The sequence below is a fragment of the Gouania willdenowi genome, chromosome 1 (assembly GCF_900634775.1).
Source record: "Gouania willdenowi chromosome 1, fGouWil2.1, whole genome shotgun sequence".
Lineage (NCBI taxonomy): Eukaryota > Metazoa > Chordata > Actinopteri > Blenniiformes > Gobiesocidae > Gouania > Gouania willdenowi.
Genome location: NC_041044.1, coordinates 22,350,137 through 22,373,563, shown reverse-complemented (window position 1 = coordinate 22,373,563; position 23,427 = coordinate 22,350,137). Strand labels below are relative to the sequence as shown.

Genomic DNA, 23,427 nt, shown 5'->3' with positions numbered 1-23,427 from the left:
TAAAACTTGCCTCAAATGCAACTTTCAAGCACAGACTTCATCATAGACAAAGTGATGCAAATGGAATAAGGTTCACCGTAATTGATAATGACTCCCAACTGACACCTAAAGTAACATGGTGCATATTTCTTTTGGTTAACATTTCATTGCAAAAGACACAAGGCAGCATTAATCACTGTGGGACCGATGCATTATAATGTCAATGACAGAAACTTCACCACTGCTCATACCACAGAGTCTTGCTAAGCTACACAGCAGCTGAGACAGAAACCATTCCACGGTACGTTTACAGAGAAGCAGGGAGAACAGAAAGGTGTAAGTTGGCAGCTGTGTAAAAGAATCTCAAATACACTTTAACAAAGGTTGTGCGAGACACTCCGAGTCCAAATCCAACGCCTGGAGTAGAGAGGTGGACCAAAGAGATCCAGTGATTATGCTGGGCATCTTGACAAGCTGTGAGAAACGCTTCACTCCTACACCTACTCCGTCTTTCCGTAAGTAATGTGAAAGGCCTGGCAGGGATCTGTGTTCTATCAGTGGTGTGTCCAGGGAGGCAGTTTGCTTTCACATGCAGAGTGTTTATCATGTAGCACCTTGGGACCCACGTTCTAAACCTCTGCACATGTGCTTTCCTCACAGTCAAGCCCCTACATCAATCCTAACCAACCTTGAAACCCTAAATGTCAAAAGTAATTTGAACAATTAGATTAGGGTTTGGTTTTGTTTTTTCTTTACTTTTTAAAAATATTTTATTTTTTAATAAAACTTTATTCATTCATCTTCCACCCTGCAATTTCCTGTTCATGGTCATGGGGTCTGATGGGCAGAGGTACACCCTGCACATTGCACCAGTCCATCGGAGTTTTAGAAAACCTTTTTAGCCTAATTTTAATACAAACAACAAAATCCACGTGATCACGTAAATATGTGGGACTTTTCTATATGATTATATAGCATTTTTCTGTGACAGACCTAATTTGTTCTGTAATTTTCATTAAATAAGTACAATATAAAATCAGATTAATGGGTTTTTAGAAATTATTTCTATTAAATAAAAGCCTCTCAATACACTCCTAAATAAAATCTAAAGACTAAGTATTCTAATTCTCCAGTAGCATGAGTCGGCAAGATCCTAAAAGTACCACAAAAAAGAAAAAGAAAGAAAAGACGCTTTGCTCGTTGAGGGAATTTACTTTCTTGTTGCATTTTTGCTATTTGCCTCAGTTGGTCACAATTTTAAAACCATAGCTTTTTAAAATGAAAAACAGAAGTGAATGCGTCAACAAATCCTTTAGTGGAGAGAAAGCCCAATGGTCTGGTTGATCACTTAAAAATTCTAGTAAATACTTGTTGCCAGCATTTCCAGGTGGCCAGTGGGAACATTCCTCAATGTGTAAAGATGGCTTCCAAGCTCTTAAACTGACGAGACTTTTTGTGATATTCCTTTGCCGTCAGCCCTTAATTGGGGTTTAACTTTAGATCAGGTGAACACAGGATCATCCACATGATCGCCATCACCACACACAGGCAAGGACCCTCGACAAAAAGGGAGGCTCTACGAAAATATTGATATAGCAGCAGTTTAATGGCCCGGCACATCTTAAAGCTCCATTGAAGGAAAAAACACCCCAGATCATGGACTCTGTTAGACTGTCGCTACCATGAAAATCTCTCCAGTGGAATCTCGTAATACCAGCAACATTGGAAGTCATCAGGAACATCCAGCTGTAGATAAATATATTATAATTATATATATATATATATATATATACACACACACACACACACACACCTCTCTGTGATATATTGCATTGCAGGAGGTGCTTTATCCTTGTGTGCGTTATTGATTTCATTCATTTTAAAACTCATTGTAATATAAAATGATTTGCTGCTCCCAGAAATATGTAAGGTTTAACCCCATTGATGAGTTGTTGAGGTTTACTCAGTAAAAGTAAGCAATTCCCAACACACGTGGAAAAAGTCAATATCCAAATTATGAATTTAAATGTCATGCTTGAAAGAGAAACCCAGTGAATGAGATAAAATATCCTAAAAGTCAGAATATCAGTGAGATTTATTAGCCAACTCGGATAGAACGAGGGATCACTACTGTGCAAATTTATTGTATTTTTAGAAAATCACAAAGACAAACTGAAATTAGCAACCACACACATCAGCAAGATGGTTGACTGATACAAAGAAACAACTTTCTATTGCAACTTTGAAAAGCAAAAGCTGGGAAAAATTATTTTTTCAAATGTAATTCATCACTGAACACTCCTTGATATCCATTCCTAACAAATAAAGCGATTTCAGTTTGATCTCGCACAACATACATAAAAATCTCCAGGCTGTCAGCAGCAGAGGTGTCTACGTGATTTGATCAATATCCACTTGCGAGATATCCTGTTGCGAGATGTTTTTCAGAATCCTTTCGCGATTTGTTTTCCCTGCAGTAATTATTCCAACCTGTCCATTGTTGGCCGGATAAAAGTCACCGGACACATTCTTTGTGAGGATGAGCAATGTCAATGAGTTTCACATACAATTGCAAAATAATTGTTAAAAAAAACAAAACTGCTTTAACAGGGCTCCTACAGCGTCAGTCAAAAGACTTTTTAATGCCATTAGAAATTAAATTTAAGACCGACTTCACAGTAAACACAATTGAGGGGAAAAAAGGCACATTTTCCAGTGTCTCGAGCAGATGTGCAACTAGAGGCACCCAAACACACAAAAAGACAGTAAAATACACAAAAAAAAAAAAAAGACTAAAAACAAACAAAATCACTCAGAACAAAACAATAAGATTTGTTGGACAGGCATTTTTTGTTAAATTTACATTTCTCCATGTTGTTAAAAGTTGCTACAAGCATGACGCCATCTGCACAGAGTCCCGCTGCAATCACGTCACTGTTTTGTAGTTGGTTCCACTGTCGTGATTGCGTGATGTTTTTTATATATATATATATACATATATACATACTGTATATACATATATATACATACTGTATATACATATATATATACATATACATATACACATATACATATATATATATACATACATTTTTATTTTTTTTAAACAAATGCTACTATTTACTTTGAAATTTGAGACTAATTACAATCATAAAATCAAACTTAGGTGTTAAATTTAAGACTTTTGAAACATTCATTTAAGACATTTTAATGACAATTGAGGCCTTATTTTTAGATTCATGAATTTAATGCCTTAAGACTTTTTAAGTAATTGCACCCGACACGTACAGAGTTCAGATTTCAGAACGTTAAAGTTAGCATATGCAGCTCCATTTCCAAAAGGCATTTATCTCAGGCACTGACCTTAATGTACGGGTGCTCCTTACAGGTGGTGCCCCACTGGCGGGCACATCGCTCTTCTTTCCGGTGCACATAGAACTCCGGGTTGCGAAGGATGGCCACTCGTCTGCCCTCATATACCAGGGCTATGGCTGTGACACCATCCAAACGCTCTTTGTCTGCAGTAGATACTGGCAGCACGATAGGAACTGACAAGTTGATTATTCCACCTATGAATGCAAAAAGCATTGAAGTAAAAAAAAGGGAAGAAAACACAAGAGAATTTTACAAAAACTCTCAGTAGGAAAGTGAAAAAGATTATTTGAGCCATTTCGAATTTGAGTTGAATTCCTGAACCTTAAGAGAAACTGAGATCCCTTCACAAAATGATTTGGTATGCGCAACCACACGACCCAATAAAGTATCATGTACACATTTAGACTAAAATGTGAAGCCATATACCATGTGCTACAGTGAGTCTGCAAGTCAAGCAGCTCAAGGAGAAAAACGATCAAAGTAAAATGATCCTTTTAGAATGACCTTATTAATCCTTCCAGGTTGATAAAAACGTCAATAGTAAAACTTGATACATCACACATGATGAAAAGCTGTAAAGATGGGAGGACACACTAACTGCTTCCCCTTGGACCCTTGCCTTGTCCCCCTTTGTCACAGTGGAGAGCTTACAGCTGGCTCTAATAAAACACAGACAGCCAAGCGTCAAAATGAAAGAGACATGATCTTGAATTTGGATTCCTGTTTATTTTTGCTGGCTATTTGATTAGTAAAACATGCCGCTTTATGCCTCCCAACTGAGTTTACCATGACGGCACATACGATGAATCCTTTCATTGTCAAAACCCCGGGAGTAAAAGAAAATAGACAAATGGCAGTGTCGATACCAAACCATTTTTTCTCTTAGTTAATTTGTTGTTAATCCTGACTCTCTCTGGCTCAACATGTCTCCCTTTGTCTTAAAACACGCAGGCTTTTGACAGTTTCATTTCTCTGCATTTTAACAGGTGGGAAAATAAACCTTGTTCATTTTTACTGCAAGCAGTTTTTCTTAACAGCATGTCTACTTTTGATAAAAGGTTTCATATGCAATCCAGACCTTTATATGAGTACACACAAGACCAATATACTGTAAGTGTTTTTTCTCCTTCGCTCAATTTTAAATAAAACATTTGCAAAACAGCCGTAATAACAACAGGAATATAAATGCAGAAATGACGTTCAAAACCCCTGGCCAAACAAGCGAGTCGCTCCTTTGAGCTGGAAGCTTATGTTATATATGTTATTCTAGTAAATCTGCAGGCAGATCAGTCTAAATCCTAATTGCATCAATCATTCTGCCTGCTATGGGTTCATGGTAGAGTAAACGTGAAGCTTTCCAAGCCGCAGTCTTTTAGCTATATCCAGTGTGACATGCTGAAACACAAACAAATACACTGATTCTACTTTTTTTTTTCAAATCCATTATTCTTTTCATTACACCAAAGTAACACAGGGCAACTGGCAACAACTACTGCACTGTACCACTGAAGTGGAAACTAAGCAGACCCTTTGAGGTTCACCCTGCGGGCAAAGACACATTTCTAAGGAATACTTTGAGACACTTCTGGAATGACAATGTTTATAATAGAAACAAGATTGATTCCCTCAATACTTAAAATATTAACCAAACATTGTAAGGAAATATTCTATGAAATGTGCAATAAGGTCTTTGCTAAGCAGTTTCTGCCTCCAGTTCTGCAAAGCGCATGCACTCAGCTCCACCTTGTGTCTCTTCTCTGACACAAACAGGATGTTCTTTTAAATTCTGTGGAAACAAGGACTTTAAATACCAACTTACCATCGAGTAGACAGTCAAAATGAAGGCATTGCAAAAACTCCCTCTCTCTCATGAAGCCATTCAGAGGAGTAGCCCATCCTTCTGCCAAAACCTGGACCCACTGCATGTCCAACTGGGATGTATTGAAAGAAACACACAAAGACTTCAGTACATCGTCATCAGTAGCTCATCTTACATGTAGCGTATCATTCCAGGAAACAGATATGCAGTGCAGACGTTTTATGCAGGGTTGGAAAAATGCTCCAAGAATCCAAATGGTATAAAGATTTACTTTATACCTTTTGGTATAATATTTAAATTTTGGAAGTTTATTTTGATCAATGAACAAAATTCAAATATTGAACAGAAATGTGGCCAAAACAAACAATAAGTCTGATTACCATCTGCATTTAAAACGCAACTGATACCGTTAGCTACACCTCAGTGAGCTAAAGGAACTCTGTAGTTAAACCTTCCAAAAGATCCAGAGAAAACACAAAGTTTTTTTCTGTCTCTTCTCAGTGAAAGACTCAATGGTGTTGAGATCAGCTGATATTTTCATTATTTGAAAAGGTTTATCATAGCTTTAATCTACTATATGTATAAGACTAAATAATTACAAATTAAGACAGGGACTAAGATGCATGAAATTTTAATAAAAATGATAACAGCTAAACAAAAATGTTCACAAGAGTAAAGTTCTTTAAAAAAATAATTGCCACATCAGTAGCTAAATCAGAGGAAGCAACAAGTCAAAAAAAAGAAAAAAAAGTACTCAGTGTGAGAAACGACACATACCAATACAAGTATTATGGGTAAAGTTATTTTAGTTGATTACATCTGTGAAAAATTTAAAATAATTTAGAATTTAGACGAAAGCCCTAAAATTTGATAATATGATCATCAGAAGATTAAACCTGAAGTCAAGTTTCCTTTCGATATGTTCTGTTTACACTGACCATTGCTCTTAATGACACTGGCTTTATGTTTGGTTGATGCCAGCAGTTCTGTATATATGACATATTTCCTTGTGCCAACACACCTGATTGTAAGCAGCAGCCTGTTATCCTGCAGCACTGAATGAAGATAGAACTCATGATTTAAATGTCTTGTGGGATGCAAACGTTACACATGCAAAGATGGAGCCCTCCAGGAATGAAGTCATTCACCCTTAAGTAAAGGATTATGCTTTTTTTTAAATTTATTTTTTTTTAAACGATACGTCTACAGGATTCTAGCTGATAGCACTATCGAATAAACATTTATTTCTTAAGAGTTTGAAGAGAACAATCTAAAATATTGTTGTTTTAAAATGTAAATAGACTGTTAAATCACCTTTCCAATCTGCACAGCTGGAAGAGTCTCAGCATCAGCTTTAGCCAGGTCCAATTTATTCTCCTGCACGTAGAGCTCTTTCACCTCATATGAAGCATCAACAGGAACAATGTCCTGCAGAATTCAGCATCCAAATTAATATTGAATGGACACAGATCTAATCAAAAAGACACTGTGCATCATTGAAATGTTTGTAAAGGAAATAATTTCACTGAAGAAATGATAAGAATTGTGTAACTACTCTGCCCTCTTGTGGGCAAATAAAAAACATACAATTGCATGTTAAAGGGTTGGAAAGACAGAGAAAAAAAAAACAAATGGACAGGGGAAGGATCATCTTCTCCTCACTCTTTCTTGAAGCAGGTCCACCACCTGTTGTATGCACTCATTCACGCTGCAATGGTCAGTCTTCAGCACCAACTCTGGGGCCTCTGGCTTCTCATACTCTGAGTCAATCCCAGTGAAACCTGTAAAAACAGACAGTTCTATTTCATCCTTACTGCTCCCCAGAGGCGATGCTTAAAGCATTGGATGTTCCATCTCACACATGCGCAGGTCGAGTAAACAACAACATATGTCACCTGTGACCCTTGGATGACCCGAAAAGTCTATATCTACCGGTGTCATCAGGAGATCTGTTCCTTCTTTCTTCGATAACAGGTCAGTTGTTTGCTATTCACAGCTTGTCGCTTGTAGCTTTGTAAAACGTAAGGTTGGCGCCTCGAGTGTTCTCGTACGCTAGAAGCTGTGACTCGCTGTTTTCCCTTTAAGTGGGGCTGGGACACCACAGTCTGCGGCAGGTGAGTGCATCGCTTCAACTTATTGATCAGTTTACCAGGGGCTGCATGAAATGGTGAGTACCGTACACTTTGTCATCGGTGGTGATTCGCCTTGTGATTGTGTGCTGTTTCATACTCTGTAGCTCTGTGGCTACGTCTCTGTCTCTTCAGTGATTAAACAGCAAAGGTTAATCTGCTGTGTTGCTATGCTGCTCTGTCAGCACCTTTGTGGTTATTCTGACCGGTGGATTTGCTGGTGTGAGGCCAACACGGGCCTCCCAGCATGTTGTTACTAAGTGGCGGCCGGTGTTTTGAGTGTGCATGCTGAGCGCCTGCGTTCGCCTTGGCGCTGCTCTCTTTCTCCCCCTCTCTAACGGCAGTGTGCATGCTGCGGTTTTGTCGGGTGTTGCTCCAGTTAGATTCACTGGGAGCACAGTTTGATCACTCCAAGCCAGTGCGCTCAGTGAAGTTCATTTGTTGATGCCGCTGCAGCTCGGCAGTTATCAATATAACTATTAATGATATATAATTATTATCAATACAATAATTTGTAAGATTATTATTGGTATTATGTAATTATTATTATTATGTAATTATTATTCATAAATATTATTAAATTATTATTTAATAGTAAAGAAAAAAAATTGGAGAAAAATGGACTGCCATTTGTGTGTCTCCTGCATGGCCCCTTTTCAAGCAGGGGACGGTCAGTGTCCTGCATGACTAGGCACTGACCACCTAAGAGAGGGGGTGTCCGGTAATCCGTGCATGAACTGCAGTTTTATGCATCATGCACTACGACTCTCCAGGTTGGCTGAGCCTGAGGGCGCAATAGACCTGCCCTCTTCAGGTAGAGCCACCGGCGTTGCTAAGCATGCCGGCACAGCGTCTGGCATTCCTCCTCAGAAGGCAAGGAAGGTTGATGCTCTGGCTAACAAGGTGGATGCTCTCAGCACCGAGTTTGCGCAGATTAGGGCCATCTTGCTTATCATACAAACAGAGCCCAGTGTGCCAGAAATCTCGGCTAACCCTGTTGCAGGTCCATCCCACCTTCAGGAGGAGGATGCGCCGTCCTCGGCAGCATCATGTATTCTGTTTGGTGACGAAAATGGGCATGGGGAGCTTGCCTCACAGGCTTCTCATACCTTTTCAAAGGGTTCTAGTAGGACCTCTTCTGTAGGCTCAGTGTCCAGCCATGGCACCGTGCAGCCGGCACCTCGGCCTTTGTGGTGCCTCCCTCTGACTCATACATTGCGGAGCTCCGCAGATGCTGGCCTGACTCGAGGGTTCTCTATCATCATACAAGCCATGGCAGGGCTCTGGCAGCCATGCCAGATGCTCGCAGCTATGGCTTGGAACAGCTAGCTCCAGTTGAGCCTGCCATTGCAGCCCTGATAGCTTCCCTAGATGAGGCTGTGAGACCAGAAGCATGCTGCTCCCAGCTTCAGTGCAGGTTGACTGACAATCTTCTGACCAGCAGTTATAACATTGCTGCCCGAATGGGATGTTTAGGTAAGTCTCTGTCACACCTAGTACTGGCTTTATCGAGTACCTTGCAGGATTACGGGGCGGAGCCTGCGGCTCTGTCCCTCAGCGATACCTCATTGCAGACATTAACATTTATGACCAGGGAGCTGGGCAGGCTAATGTCAACGATAACACTGACTCGTCACCAAGTCTGGCTGGCACAGTCCCCTCGATCCTCTATACCTAAGCCGCACCCCCAGAGCCCCAAGGAGCAAGGGGGGCGGAACCTGAACTTCAGGGGCCGGTCGTCGGACTCTTTTCCCTGGAGCAGCTCCTCTGCTGGGAAGAGCAGACAACAGACCCTTGGGTAGTGTCCACGCTATCCGCAGGTTACACATTACAGTTCCGACGCCTGCCCCCTACTTTCAGTGGGATCAAACGCACTGTGGTTAGAGATCCCGAAAATCCCTCGTGCTACGTCACGAGGTAGTCACCCTTCTGGGGAAGGATGCCATCCAGTTAGTGGAACCGGAGACTTGCTCAGCAGGTTTTACTCCACTTATTTACTTGTACCCAAAAAAGAGGGCGGATTTCACCCGATCCTGGACTTGAGGGGGTTGAACCAATTTCTCAAAGTTCTCCCCTTCCATATGCTGCGTGTAGCAGATGTCCTTCAGACTGTCTCAGCAGGAGACTGGTTGGTGACGGTGGATCTGAAAGATGCTTACTTTCATGTTCCCTTTGCCCCTCATCACAGACAGTTCCTTTGTTTCATGTTCATGGACAAGGTTTATCAATTCAGGGTTCTGCCGTTTGGGCTATCCCTGGCCCCTCGAATATTTACCCGGTGTGTGGCAGCTGCTCCGTCACCGTTACAGACCAGCCAAGTTTCAATACTCCCCTATCTGGACGACTGGTTAGTCATTTCTATGACTCAGGAGGGACACTGCTGCTCTTCTCAGTCACATGGGCAATCTAGGCCTCAAGGTAAATTATACCAAGAGCAACCTCATACCCCGTCAGGTTGTGAGGTATTTGGAGCTTGTGCTGGATTCATCAGTAATGCAGGCCTCCCTCTCTCCAGAACGAGTCATCCTAAGCCTTCTACAGCGTTTCCAGCAAGGTGCCCTCCTGCAGTATGGCCTGGTCCTGCGACTCATGGAGATGTTGGCTTCGGCATCCATGGTCGTACCATTGGAGCTTCTAACACTGCGCCCGTTTCAGGTATGGTTGAACAGCCTGCATTTAGACCCCAGTCGTCACCGGCACTAGGTGTTCAGGGTGTCTGCACAGGGTCTCCTTACCCTCTGACCCTGGAGGAGGGAATACTTAATGTCGAGTGCACCTATGGGGAGGGTAGACTCCCGCCGGCAGGTTGTCGAGACGGACGCCTCTCTTATAGGTTGGGGTGCTGTGTGGTAGTCCAGGACTATCAGGGGCCTGTGGAGTGCCCAGCAGAAGCGGTAGCACATAAATGTGTTGGAACTTCAGGCTGTATAACTGGCGCTCAGGCACTTTCTCCTTGTTTTGAAAGATTGGCATATTCTCGTCTGGTCAGACAATACCTCAGCTGTGTACCAGCGGCACCAGATCTCTGACGTGTCTGTGGGTGGCACACTGGCTCCTCACGTGGGCTTACCCCAACTTCCACTTCACAAGCCCCAGCAGGGTGGTCTCCGCCGGTTTTTGGTTGCCTCATGCTGGCCAGAAAGACCATGGTTCCCGCTGTTGCTCAAACTTCTACGGGGGACACCATGGCGTCTTCCGCAGAGGAAAGACCTCCGGTCTCAGGTCAACGGATGCAAATGGCACCCGAGTCCGGGTCGTCTGAAGCTGTTCTTGTGGCACCATATTAAACTGTCGAGCACCATCCACCAGGGCGCTTTACGCTAACAGGTGGAGTCTATTTGTGAAGTAATGTGACTCTTACGAGGTGCCAGGGACATGTTCAGTGGTGGCAATACTGTGCAGTGAATTTTTGACAAAAACAGGACTACTTCCACCCTCAGAGTGTATTTGGCTGCTATCTCGGCCAGTCATGCAAAGGTGGATGGCCGGAGAGTGGGATCACATTATATGGTCAAGCAGTATCTGAAAGGGACTCAGAGACTCACCATCATGGGACTTGCAAGTTGTCCATCAGTCCCTTTCCCAGCCGTCCTTTGAGCCGCTGGGACACACTGATTTGGAGTGGCTTTCTCTCAAGACGGCCTTTCTTTTTACTGTGGGAGAGCTGCATGCTCTGTCAGTGAGCCAGGAATATCTATGCTGGAAAGCTGATGCTCTGGGCTGAGTCTCAGGCCAAATCCTTCGTTTTTGCTCAAGCGGTTGCCCCCTCATCATGTGAACCAGCCTATCGAGTTGGCTACCTATCAATTGGCCGCAACACCTGTAGCTGTTATAAACAGGAACGCGCACACAATGCGTAAAGACGCACAGTGGCTTATCTGGCACTGCTGAAGGACGTGGCGCACGGGAGACTCTGGAGGGGGAGGATCTACAGAGACCAGTGAGACCTATTGACAGGATTGCCCCGTGAGGACGCGGTGCTGCGGGAGGGAGGAAGAGGTGCTGCAGTGGGAGGGAGGATGAGGTGGTGCAGAGCCCCCAGCCTGCACTCATCAATAAACACCCGGGGCCTGATGAAAAATATGGTTTTACTTGAAATTAAATATTGTAATTTGTGTAACAGAAACAGGCGTGGTACGAGTGTGCAGCATTTATTTTACTCTGCAATGGAATCTATTTCCAATGTAGCTAAGTACCATTACTTGAAATAAAATTGACTTAAGTAATCAAAAAAGTAGAAGTACACAAAAAAGCTATTCAATTACAGTAACGAGAGTAAATGTAAATCGTTACTTACCATCCCTGGTAGATTCAAGAAAATGTCAAATACTTTTTGAGTATGCCGAGGTCGGCCCAAGTGTCCCTCTTTCATGGAAATCAAAATATGGTCACCCTATATTTGGTTTCATAATTTTATGTTTACTTTTGTTCAAACTAACACTTTTGTGTAAAGACACACACTAGCATTACACACCTCTGATCTCGCCAGCTCTGGCTCTCTTGTACAATCCTTTAACATCTCTCTGCTCACAAACATCCAGGGGGGCGTCGACAAAAACCTCGAAGAAGGGTAACCCTGCTGCCTCATGGATCTTCCTGGCATTTAGTCGATCCTGATAAGACACAAATCATGGACCAATAAAATGAAGAGGACGTTAGAACAATAAACACATCCATTAATAAAGGGGGAAAATATATTACAGAGATGTAACCACTACTTGCTTTTTACATTTAAAATGTATTCAAATCACAGCATTTTGAACACTTGCCTATTCGTTCATTTAAAAATAAGTTAATAATAATAATGATAATAACTATGTTTGCATGTAGTGGAATTAGAAAGAATGTGTTTTTCACTCTCACCCTGCTATAGGGAGAGATAAAACTGGCGATGCAGACCAGCCCTGCATCAGCAAACAGCCGGGCCACCTCAGCAATGCGTCTGATGTTCTCTTCACGGTCCTCGGGGCTGAAGCCAAGGTTTTTATTCAACCCTTGACGGATGTTGTCCCCATCAAGGGAGTAGCAGGGGATGCCATGACACACCAGGTACTCCTCCAGAGCCATGCTGACTGTGGTCTTCCCTGCACCAGACAGACCTTCAAAGGAAAAGAACAAAAACATCTTGACATCAAAATCTTGATACAACCAAATGTGTCCAATGACCTATACCACTTATTATGTCCCAGTATGATCTCAAGGCCTACCTGTAAGCCAGACAGTGCATCCTCGGAATCCTCCTCTTGTCCCAACAACCTGCCCACGTTTTTTACGGCTCACGTGATGTGCTTGATAAGTGACATTAGTTGCACGTTGCATCCCCTAGAACACGTTAGAAAAACACAAGCTAAATACTTCATGTTATCACTTGATTCAAAAGTAGATTTAAAAATAAATTTGAAATATTCCCTCAGAAATCTTGACTTTGAATTAAGTTGAACAAAAATACTCAAAAGAAAATCTGCCATTTATAAAGCAATTGTTTAGAAACAAAACGTCATGGGCTAAATTGTACACTCCTTTATCCACTCTCCTTCATTTACGAACCCCATTTGGATAAAAAAAATGACCACTCAAGACATTATTAATAGTGAAGAGAATGAGTAATTTATACATTATTGTGTCTTAATTTGCACTTCCAGTCAAATGATATTTAAAGTGTGTAAGGCACCGACAATATCCAAGACTTTGCAGGTATCCTCTAATGCAGGAGCAGCGCTTGTTGAGCTACCGTTGTTCTGTGGTGTTCATCTCAGCTGATTTGGGGCATCTTGGCCTTCTGCAGCTGGTATGGAGGACTGAGAGCGTAGCGGCAGGACTTTGTGGATCGGTTGTTACGCACGTCGACACGCTTAGGCTTCACTGCTCGGCAAGTTTCGTCTGAGCCGCGCAAATTATTATTTCAAAATTCATATTTGCAGCTAAAAAAGAAATAAAAAAAAATTAATGAATGAACGCGGGTGAGTTAGATGCCCGCACCAAACTAGAGTTTTTGGGAGGAACTCTTTTTAAAAGAAAGCTTGAGAATCCTCCCAAGGGTGGATTTAGCTGATAATTATTCAAGAATCATAACTAGGACTGGTCAGTAAAGGTTAGGGGTCTTTTTTATGCACATTTGTGTGTGATGAAGTGGGTACGAGCAGACAAATAAAGAAATGTCCTGAATAAAACATAAATCAGAATATGAGCACAGTATACTTTCAAATCATCTTTTCAGTGTGAAAATTTAACTATCATGAATTATAAGTCATTTTGATAATAAACATGCCTGGAAAAATAAGACTGTTGCTTAAAAGAAATGGTTGTGAGTTTTGCCGATTAATATTGTTATCAAAAATCCTGTTATACTTCTTTTTGCCAAATAGTTAACATCAGTTATCCTTAAACTAACTTTTGTGAAGTTTTGAGATCTTTTTGGACACTCAAACAACAAAACAGTTAAAACAGCTTTCTGGTTGGGAAGATTTCCTGGAAAAGACTTTAGGTGATTACAACATGCATCAGGTTTCAGTCCAGTCTAATAAATAACATAACATGTGTTTTATGTATTACCAATAAAAAGAAAATGTGCACATAAGTATTGTTTTGTACAATTCTTGAGCCATTGTGAAAGCCATCTCAGTATATTTGCCTATCAACACACACGATTGATATAGCGTGGTATCAATCTTTTGTTGATAAGCAAATATTGGCGACCTCCGCAATCTTTCAGACAAATACACAAGCATACAGTTTGGAAGTTCAGTATACTTGAAAAGTCCATATTCACAAATACAAATGTACAATTATATGTCATTAATATATTTTAATGCATGTTAAAAAGTATAAAGATACAATTTGTTAAATCTTTTAATTTATATATTGAAAATGAATGACGCATATTTACTTCACATGACATTAAAAATAATAAGTTTAAAGTACACTTATATTGTGTGTAACATATACATATTAGGGATGTAACGATTAATCGTAAGGCAGTTAAAAATCGATTCATAGGTATCAAGGTTCACATCGATGCTGTGAAAATTGAATCGCAGTACTTTTTTTAACCAGCAGAGGGCGCAATCCAAAAGTCATGGCGGCGGGCGAAATCTGCTAATACTTTCTTTCTGGCAGCCTTCTACTCTTAAATATATTCATAAATGATTCCTTACCCCTTTAGCACCAAAAGAATGTCTGTAGTATTAAGTGAATATCTGTAAAAGTCACGTTTTTCTATTAACTCTGTCTGCTAGCATAGCATCTCTTCTTCACTGCACTTAGCTGCATGCCAACCGACCACTGGGTTACAATATATATCACAATATTCTACCCAGTCAATATCAAAATTAAACGTAGAGATGAAAAATCAAGTTGCTGTACAAACTGAGTCAAAACTATTTGCTTGCCTTCAAAACATCCTGTTTATTATTTATTACTAGTGTTTTTGCACATTTTCACTAAAAAAAAAGAAAAAGCAGTGTTACACACTGCCATCATACAATAAAGTGCAACAAGTTTCTTTTCACTAAAACTACTGTGTAGAAGTCTCAAAGTAACCATTACAACAAATTAATGGCATTGTAACAACTGGAAGTGAGAACATTAATGATAAAGCATCCTGAGTTACTGACAATGCACAAAAATAGGAAAAGATAATTTATCCTATTGTGTCAGTTTAAACACTGATCTGAACAGATTATATGAAAATAAAGTGCCTGTGCATACAAAAATATTGCAGGCATTACACACTGCCATCATAAAAATCAAGTAACCATTGCAACACATTGAAAGCATTGTAACCACTGAAATATTGCACAAATAGACAAAATGATTAAATATCAGATAAAAATAATGTGTATATATATATATATGTGTATTTTATATATTTTTAAATAATAAAAAAAATCGGTTTAAAATCAGCACCCAAACAATTGCGATATATCGTGAAATTGATTTTTTTTCACACCCCCAATAGAGATCCTGAATATGCTCGTGACTGACATACGTCCTCCCTCCATGGTAGAAGGCAAGGGCTTCAAGCAAATGATTGCCAACTTCAGTCCTCAATATAAACTACCATCTCGGACCCACTTTACAAAACATGGAGTAAAGGTACTCTGAAATTAACGACAAGCTGATTAAGTCTCTTCAGAAATGTGACTCGGTTGCAATCACCACTGACATTTGGACCAGTGGTGATTGTTAAGGCGTTTGTGGGTGTGACCTGTAACTGTATGGGGGACAATTGGGAAATGCAGTCCTTCACCTTAACCACGCTCCCCCTTGATGAAAGACACACAGCTGCCAACAATGCAGAATGGCTTCAAGATGTTGTACATAGGCTTTACATCGATCTGATCGGCTATATCGGATCAGCTGATATTTTGCATTTTATGCAATTAACTCATTCAGTGCCAGCCATTTTCAAAATTTCTACCCCCTTAGTGCCAGCCGTTTTTGAGCATTTTGATTAATTTTTAAGGACCCACTGAATATTTTGTACTATGACAATCTGAATTCTGACAACAAAGATTTTAAGTCTCTAATTTAATCAGAAAAAACAATTTTGTTTCTAGCTTGTTTCTTTCTTCTGTAATCAGCAGTTGAATAGAGGCAAGTTTCACACAAATGGCCAGTTTGTGACAAAAAGCTGAGAAAAACATATTTTTCTGAAAAAAATCTAATTAGTGACTTTGAAGCAATTTTTTTTGCTTTAGGGACACCTCAACAAAAACATCACTGAGAACGGGCTTTTGATGGCAACATTATTATTGTTTTACTATCTAGGTCAGAGTTGAATGGATTTCTTACTGTATTTTGGCATTCCTCCAAGTCTCTCCCACCGTCAGTCTCCACACACGCAACTTCCTCCTTATCCCAGACATGCCGAGAGTCACCGCTTGCCCTGGTTTTTTTTTTTTATTGTTTTCTCTCACCATTGCCACTCAGGTTCCACACATACTCTGGTCGAGTGTGAGCTGCTGTGTGCACTTGTCCAAGTTAGATATTCTCCTCGTAACCCCAGCCAAAAAACACAATTGACGTCTATAGGCTCTGCTCCACCGGCAGAGGGCGCCACCGTGACAGGGTCGGCTCCTCTGCTATTGGGCAGGCTGCCACAGAGAGAAGGCTCCACCGCCTTCCGGTTGGGCTATTTGGCAGTGTGAAATCCCTTGCCTCAAGAGGGTGCCGTTACATCAAATGGTTTCTCCGGCCACTGGCAGCTTGCCTCCGGGGGAGAGCGCCACCGTACCACGGCCGGTGACTCCCAGGTTGAACGAGCCAGAGCGCTTATCCACCCTCTCCGTTAAGAGAGAAATGGACAGCGATCGCAGCTCAGCCATAGGTGCTGCGGACGATATCGAAGGGTTACGGGCTGCAGTTTGCGGCTGTCCCTTCCAGTTTTGCCAGTGTAATACACACTCCGGCCCAGGGAGACCCGGCCCGTGTATTTCAGGAGGAGATTGGCTCTCTGCTGAGCAGAGGAGCAATCTCTATCGTTCCATCTGCACTATCCTAGGGCGGTTTTTACTCCAGGTATTTTCTGGCCCCCTAAAGAGGGGGGGCCAGCATTCGTCATGGATCTACGGGCTTTGAACAGATTTCTCAGGAAATATAAGTTCATGATGCTTACGCATGCCTCCCTTTTATGCCTGGTGCGCCAGGGAGGTTGGTTCATGTCTGTCGACCTGGAGGATGCGTATTTCCACATTCCATTATATCCTCCTCACAGAAAGTGGGTGTCTCTATGGGGACCGTTACGTCCAGGAGGGTGATCTCTACGGACGGGCTGGGGAGGTGTGTTCGAGGACAGGTCAGTGAGAGGCTGCTGGGATGCAGACCTCCGACGCGGTCATTCAAATTTGGTAATGTCAGCGGTGTTTCTCTCGCTGATCCACTTCCTCCAGTCTCTCGGCGGACATCATGTCCTGGTGAGGATGGACAGTATCACGGTGTTGGCGTATATCAACCACCAAACTGGCTTATATGCTCGCGTCAGCTGCTGGCTTGAAGGCTGATCCTGTGGTGTTGCGATCATCTTTTGTCAGCGATGGGAACATCACAGTGTGTGGTCTCCAGCTTACAGGGCACCCGGGCCTCTTGTACTAGCTCTCTTTATGATTGCAAGTGGAGGGTTCTTTGTCATAAATATGAGTGAGGCATCTTGCTCATATTAATTAATTTATTATGAAACCGCGGTTATGTGATAACTTACAGTGTTTCAAGGGTTGGTTCCCCCAGGGGTATCACATCCCTTTTCAGGGCCCAGGTTGAGTGCTCTTATCCCTGCAGAGCCTGATTGACAAGCGTGTAGCATGTTCCACTGTGAAAGTGTATTTGGGGGCAATCGCAGCCTGTCGTGGGCTTTGGGGATAAAACGGTGAGTCAGCTCCCGCTGATCAGCCGTTTTTTTTCAAATGAAGGGAGCACACGGGAGTGAGACATCTCACTCATATTACTCATAGAAATGCAGTTATATACAAAACCTAGAGCGGGTTAGTGACATCCGTGTGCTCTCGGTTTATCTGTCATGCGCTCAGCTCTTCCCGGGTAATGTGAGGATAATTTTGGAGCCCAACTCGGCCTTTGTGCCAACAGTGGTGGACTCTTCATCTCCCTTTGACCTGTTGGCCTTCCTGCCTCGCAGGACGAGCAGCAGCAGGGCTCTCGACTAACTTTTCCAGTGGTGGCACAGAATTTGGTCGCACTTATTTTTCCTTTTTTTTGAGAGGGGATGGGGAGAGTGTACAGCATAGCCATACATGCTGATGAATAGTTGACTTAACTGGCGTACCATAGTTTTGTATGAAGTAAAGATTGACAATGACTCGAGATAATATATTTGCTAAATGTTTTAATATTTTAGTGTCAGTTTTTCTGCAACAAGCAGTGGCAGAAATAACAGGTCATTTATTTTATATAATTTTAAAAGAAGACGTAACAATTTTTTTTTAAATAACAGCAAAGCATAACAACAGGTTACATGTATTCTGTTTTTTATATTGCAGAAAGACTATACTTGAATTTAGTTAATAGTAGCAAAACCAACTTAGAATTTGCATTGCTTCACCCCATGGAATTAAATTCAGAGGGTCCAGCTCTTATAGTGGGGTCTCCTAACCCTCTTCCCCTGGTCAGGGGTCTGCAACCTTTACTCTACAAGGAATAATTTTGCCTCATCACACCTGGATTAAAGTCCTCCTGGAGCCAAAAAAAATACCTTCGCAATGAAGACATTACAGTGTATTAAATTATATACAGTTAAAATTATATAGAATGTTTGATTTAATTTGATGTGATTTATATTGATCATGTAAATGGAAATAAAAAATAAAATAAAATAAATTGACATCAAGAAATATAACAGTATCTTGCATCTTCAAATTATTATGCATCTCAGTTTACATGAACACAATGTTATATAAAGAAAAAGCTTTTTTTAGTTAATGTATTTGAAAGGCTAGAAAAAGTAACTTGAATTTGATAACACATGATCATGTGGTCAACACATGCTAATTGCTCTTTTCTTGCCACACATAAAGCATGCACATTTAACCGGCACATCAGTGGTTAAATGAATCTGTTCCCACACAATTAAAATCTCTATTTCCTTCCAGAATAGTGTTTTATTGGTTTAGTTATCTTACCAGGGATTTAAAAAATGACTTTATTTCAACAGTTTTTTTTAAAGCTATAGTGAGCCATTGCAAAAAATTCAAAGGGCCACATTAGGCCACAGAGACACTGCAGACCCTTGCCCTGGGAGAACCACAGCTGAACATCTGGCCTGGCATCATAGTCCATCAGTTCTGGTCCCTCCATGCTGATTCAAATAAGCATGTACGCTCCATCACTGCGCTCAGCACATTCTTCCTTTACCACTGCCCTCAATGTGAGCGCGCTCTCAGTGAAGGACTCGTTATGCCTGGCTCCGTTCACAGACCGCGCACTCCAAAGGAGCACGTTGGGGTTTATACTCATTCACCTTTGGATTACCCGCAGCGAAGTTGCGTGAGCGTGCACCGTCTCCTCACCCGCTCTGTATAAGATACTCATCCAAGAGGTGACAAAAGACCCCACAACAACATCTAAAGAACTGCAGGCATCACTTGCCTCAGTTAAAGGGGACATATCATGGTTTTAAATCCTTCCTTTTTACATATAAATCATACAGTTGTGGTCTATATAAAGCGGAAATGCAATGCTTGGGTCTGAGTCCTCATTATTATAGCTCCACAGGCCCCTTTTCTGATGTGCTTCTGAGAGCAACTCGTTTTGGTGCGGTCTCTTTAAATGCAAATGAGACACTCCATACCCCGCCCCCTCTTCAGGTGACACTCGGTTCAACTCCACCCTGCTCGGCCATTTTTGTAGTTTGATAGAAGAGATACGGCTATGTAGCTGCGCATAAACTTTTTATTCAGAGGTTATTTACAAAATGTCAACAACGGAAGACTTGTCCATCCAGCCTTACATGTTCGAGCCAGAGTCGGACCCAGCGGAGCGAGATGAAAATGAAGATGATGAACCTGCAGAACCCTAACAAGTGAGCTAACACAAGCACCGAGCTAACGCTAGCACCAAGCTAACGTCACGAAATGCATTTTAATAGTCTTTTCAAAGACAAAAACGGCAAAATGAAATGACTAATGAAAACTTTAGACTTAAATTAAACCACGTAGGCCATATCATTAAGGATCTAAAATGAGCACACATCGCTAACATATGAAGTCTGAAGACGGTGCAACTGCTAATGCTAACAAAACAATGACAGGGACGTCTTATCATCACACTTTTTAGCGTTATTTAAAGCTTACCAAAGTGCTCTGTTCGTCGTCTCCAAAGATAGAAGGAATTGAACCCTCAATCAGACAAAGTCTTTGGCAAATCCTTCTTTATACTGGCGGAGGTTGCAGAAGCAGTCATTCTTGAAGTGCTTCGTGCACACAAAAATTACCTTACCCACAGATGTGGGTACATTTCCGTGAAAAATAAAACTCAACCAGGCACTTTGGAAAGGTTCTGATGCTGGGAGACGGTGTAATGAAGCGTGTGGGTTTCTACATCCAGCAACTGAACATTTTGACTTATCCTCTCGTAACTTTGGCATCCTTGAGCTTGGACTACAAAATAAAAGCGAGAAATAAATATGGCAAATTGCTCGAAGTGTTGGACCTGGAGTTGATGTACTAATTTGGCAGTTCCGCTGCAAATACTGTGATGTAATAGTTCACAAAACGTAATAGAGAATAGAAAAATCGAAACAGATTGAAAAACATGAGCAAAACCGAATATAAAGATATCTACGGAGCACCTGAAGAGACTTATTTGATTTTTTCTGTACTTCTGAGCACTCTAAATATACAGCAGTGCCTACCCAAGGGTGAATTGAGACTTTGATTATTTGTTTTAATTATATTTATATATAATTATATGTTGTGCTTTACATAGCCCAAATCGCTAAACATCGCTATTTCCTAACCGCTGTAAGGCAGAAGGAGGCCACTCCCCCTCCAAAAAGCACATGGCTGCTCTGCCTCTGTTCCCATATGTGTTTTTATGTGTTTGTGCATGCGCAGTCAGTTCCCCAAGATGAGAACCATTTACGTAAAAAGGCAGCTCTACACTGCCTTTGGACGTAACCACGCTATGCTAAATGCTATACGTAGGTTCACAGTGCATTAGTGAATTGATGTCACGTGACCGCTGCTGCTACGTTCTCTAGCTAGTGGGCGGGATTACACTACAGTCAGGATGACAGCGCCAGAGAAACTTTTTTTTGAGGAAAAACAACAGCTTTTAAAAGATGGGAGACCAACACCTGATCTACCAGACCTTCAGCAAAGGTAAGGTCAGAAAATTGTTCGTATTTTCTACAGTGAATGGTACAAAAGGAAGGATTGGCTTTGTGGATGAGCCTCACTGAGGCTGTTCTGAGTTGTTGTTGTTGTCGTCATTTTCTCCGGATGTGCTGCCGTGTCATGAGATATATCTTGTTGGGAGAGTATGGAGGCTATATTAAATAATTGTTCATGTTTCTTTAATGGTGTTTTACGATGTTGTTAGATAGCTTTTCTCTCTGCCATATCACACCATTACAGACATTAATTAAGCACTTAAACAGGGCAGAAGTACGCTCCGCTCCCACTCCCCAATGCACGGACACAGAGTTAGCTGTGCTGCTTCCTCCGTGTTAGTGACTGTCTGTCAGAGGCTCAGTGCAGATGTCTGTCTGTTAAACTCTATCAGCATTAGTGTTGAAGCACTGAAATATGTTTGAGAAAACACTGCTACTGCTGTAGCTAATGGGGCTGTTTCCATATTCTTAAAGAGACAGTGTCCTGAATGTGATTTACATTAAAAACTACTTTCAGTAACTCAGAGCTGACCTGTAAAAAGCAACACTACATAATTTAATCACATTTCAGCCTTAATGAAGGAAAAAGTCAAAAATGATACAAAATGTTGATATTGTGCTGCTAGTGATTAGTAAAAGGGTCTTTGTGTCATTTTTCTCCACTGACTTTGACCTATTATTGTTTTTCTTGTAAAACTATTGAAAAAAATTAAAAATAATAATAAATGGAGTTTATATCACCTATTGTCATTTTGAGGAAAAATTTAGAGATACGAATATTGGTCCATATCACCCAGGCATAATGTAAACAAAGCAGTAACGTTTTATCTTGTAAAGGATATGATTGTCTAAACTGTGTGAAATGAGGCGTTCAAACACTGCTTAAAGTAGGATTTTATTCATATGAGTGTGTTACCTCAATAACAAATAGAAATCACTAGACTGATATGCTGCCTTGTTATGTAGCAAGTGTTGCTAATGCTATACCACTTTAGTTAAACAAAGTAAAAAGACTGACTTGTCAGCCTTTTTGTTTGATGCCAATTGTACTAGGAACCAGTTTGACCAGAGCATTGAGATGACTTTGTTGTAAATTGCGCTATACAATTAAAGTTGAATTTAACTGAATTGAATTAACACTTGGCAGCAGAAATATATGAAATTGTCATTGGTGTTCTCGATTTGGGACACCCTGCCCACCCAACCCTAGTGCTCACGGCAACAGTAACCCCAAAGCTATGATATTTGCATCCAGCAGGTAGCTAGTCTTCAGACAGCTATCAGCATTAGCTTCACTGAGAACGGGAGGCATTAATGTTATTAATGACAATAATTATATAATCTAACAAGTAATCCGTTTTCTCGCATACGGCAGGTGAACTAACCGGAAAAACAGCCTGGTGCTTTTAACTAACACGAGTTACTGTAAAACAGAGAACTCACCCAGTTCTCAGCGGTGTTGCTGAGTTTAGGTTTCTTGTGCGAGCTCCCATGTGTGTCCATGGCTAGCAAAGGCCGGCGAGTTTCTCTAATAAAACAGGGGAAAAGCCGCAGGAAGGAAGCAGTGTTAGTGTTGTAGCTCCGGAACGCCCTGGTTCGTACTTCAGCGACAGGAATGTGCAGTGAAAGGAAGAGCCAACGAGCCCTATGGTATTGTATTATGCCAGCAAGTTAACACGGAGGCACTTCCTGGGTCAGCAGCAGATGAGTGACGTATATCCGGTTACATATGACGACTTTTTAAAACAAATAAATAAAGTGTTTGAGACATAGTTGAATAATTAAAAATCAGATCAAATTGTTGGCTATATCTCATAAACGCCGTTTATCTGGTTTTTTATATTTCTGTTTTTCTGTTTTGGTTTTAAGTCAGTAAAACAAAATAACCACATCGTTTGTGAGTTATTTTAATTTGGTTTTAAACGGAAGTGACAAGTAAAAAAACAAAAACAAATACGTTGTAACTGTACTTAAGTGATTTTATTGGGCGACTTTTTACTTTTACTCCTTACAAATATCTGTGCTTTGTACTCCTTATATTTTAAAAATAAGCTCATTACTTTTAAGACCCTCGAAGAAAAATGTAAAAAGACTCAAAATGTTGGTAGTTTGAGCTTTTTTCTGTTAGGCAGGTCCATTAGTTTTATGGTTAACATTTTCAAGTTTTTAAACTCAAAGCTGCTATGGGTTTAATTGAGAATTTGCATTTTTTTTTTTTTTTTCTTAAAACATTTAATTTACAAGTTTCATCTATAATGAGTGTTACATTCTCCAGGTGTTCATAA

General features: G+C 41.0%; 1 protein-coding gene across 1 annotated transcript in view; it reads right to left on the bottom strand.

Annotated features, from left to right (window-relative positions):
- The window catches only part of papss1 (3'-phosphoadenosine 5'-phosphosulfate synthase 1), a 37,575-nt gene extending 14,743 nt beyond the window's left edge, over positions 1 to 22,832 (bottom strand). The window contains exons 1-8 of the mRNA XM_028447943.1: positions 22,586 to 22,832; positions 12,510 to 12,624; positions 12,166 to 12,401; positions 11,777 to 11,915; positions 6,836 to 6,954; positions 6,488 to 6,601; positions 5,174 to 5,285; positions 3,343 to 3,548 (exon numbers count right to left, since the gene is read on the bottom strand). Of these exons, the coding sequence (XP_028303744.1) occupies positions 3,343 to 3,548; positions 5,174 to 5,285; positions 6,488 to 6,601; positions 6,836 to 6,954; positions 11,777 to 11,915; positions 12,166 to 12,401; positions 12,510 to 12,624; positions 22,586 to 22,645 (1,101 nt within the window). The 5' untranslated portion in view covers positions 22,646 to 22,832. The remainder of the gene's footprint in view (positions 1 to 3,342; positions 3,549 to 5,173; positions 5,286 to 6,487; positions 6,602 to 6,835; positions 6,955 to 11,776; positions 11,916 to 12,165; positions 12,402 to 12,509; positions 12,625 to 22,585) is intronic.
- Between the last annotated feature and the right edge of the window lie 595 nt (positions 22,833 to 23,427).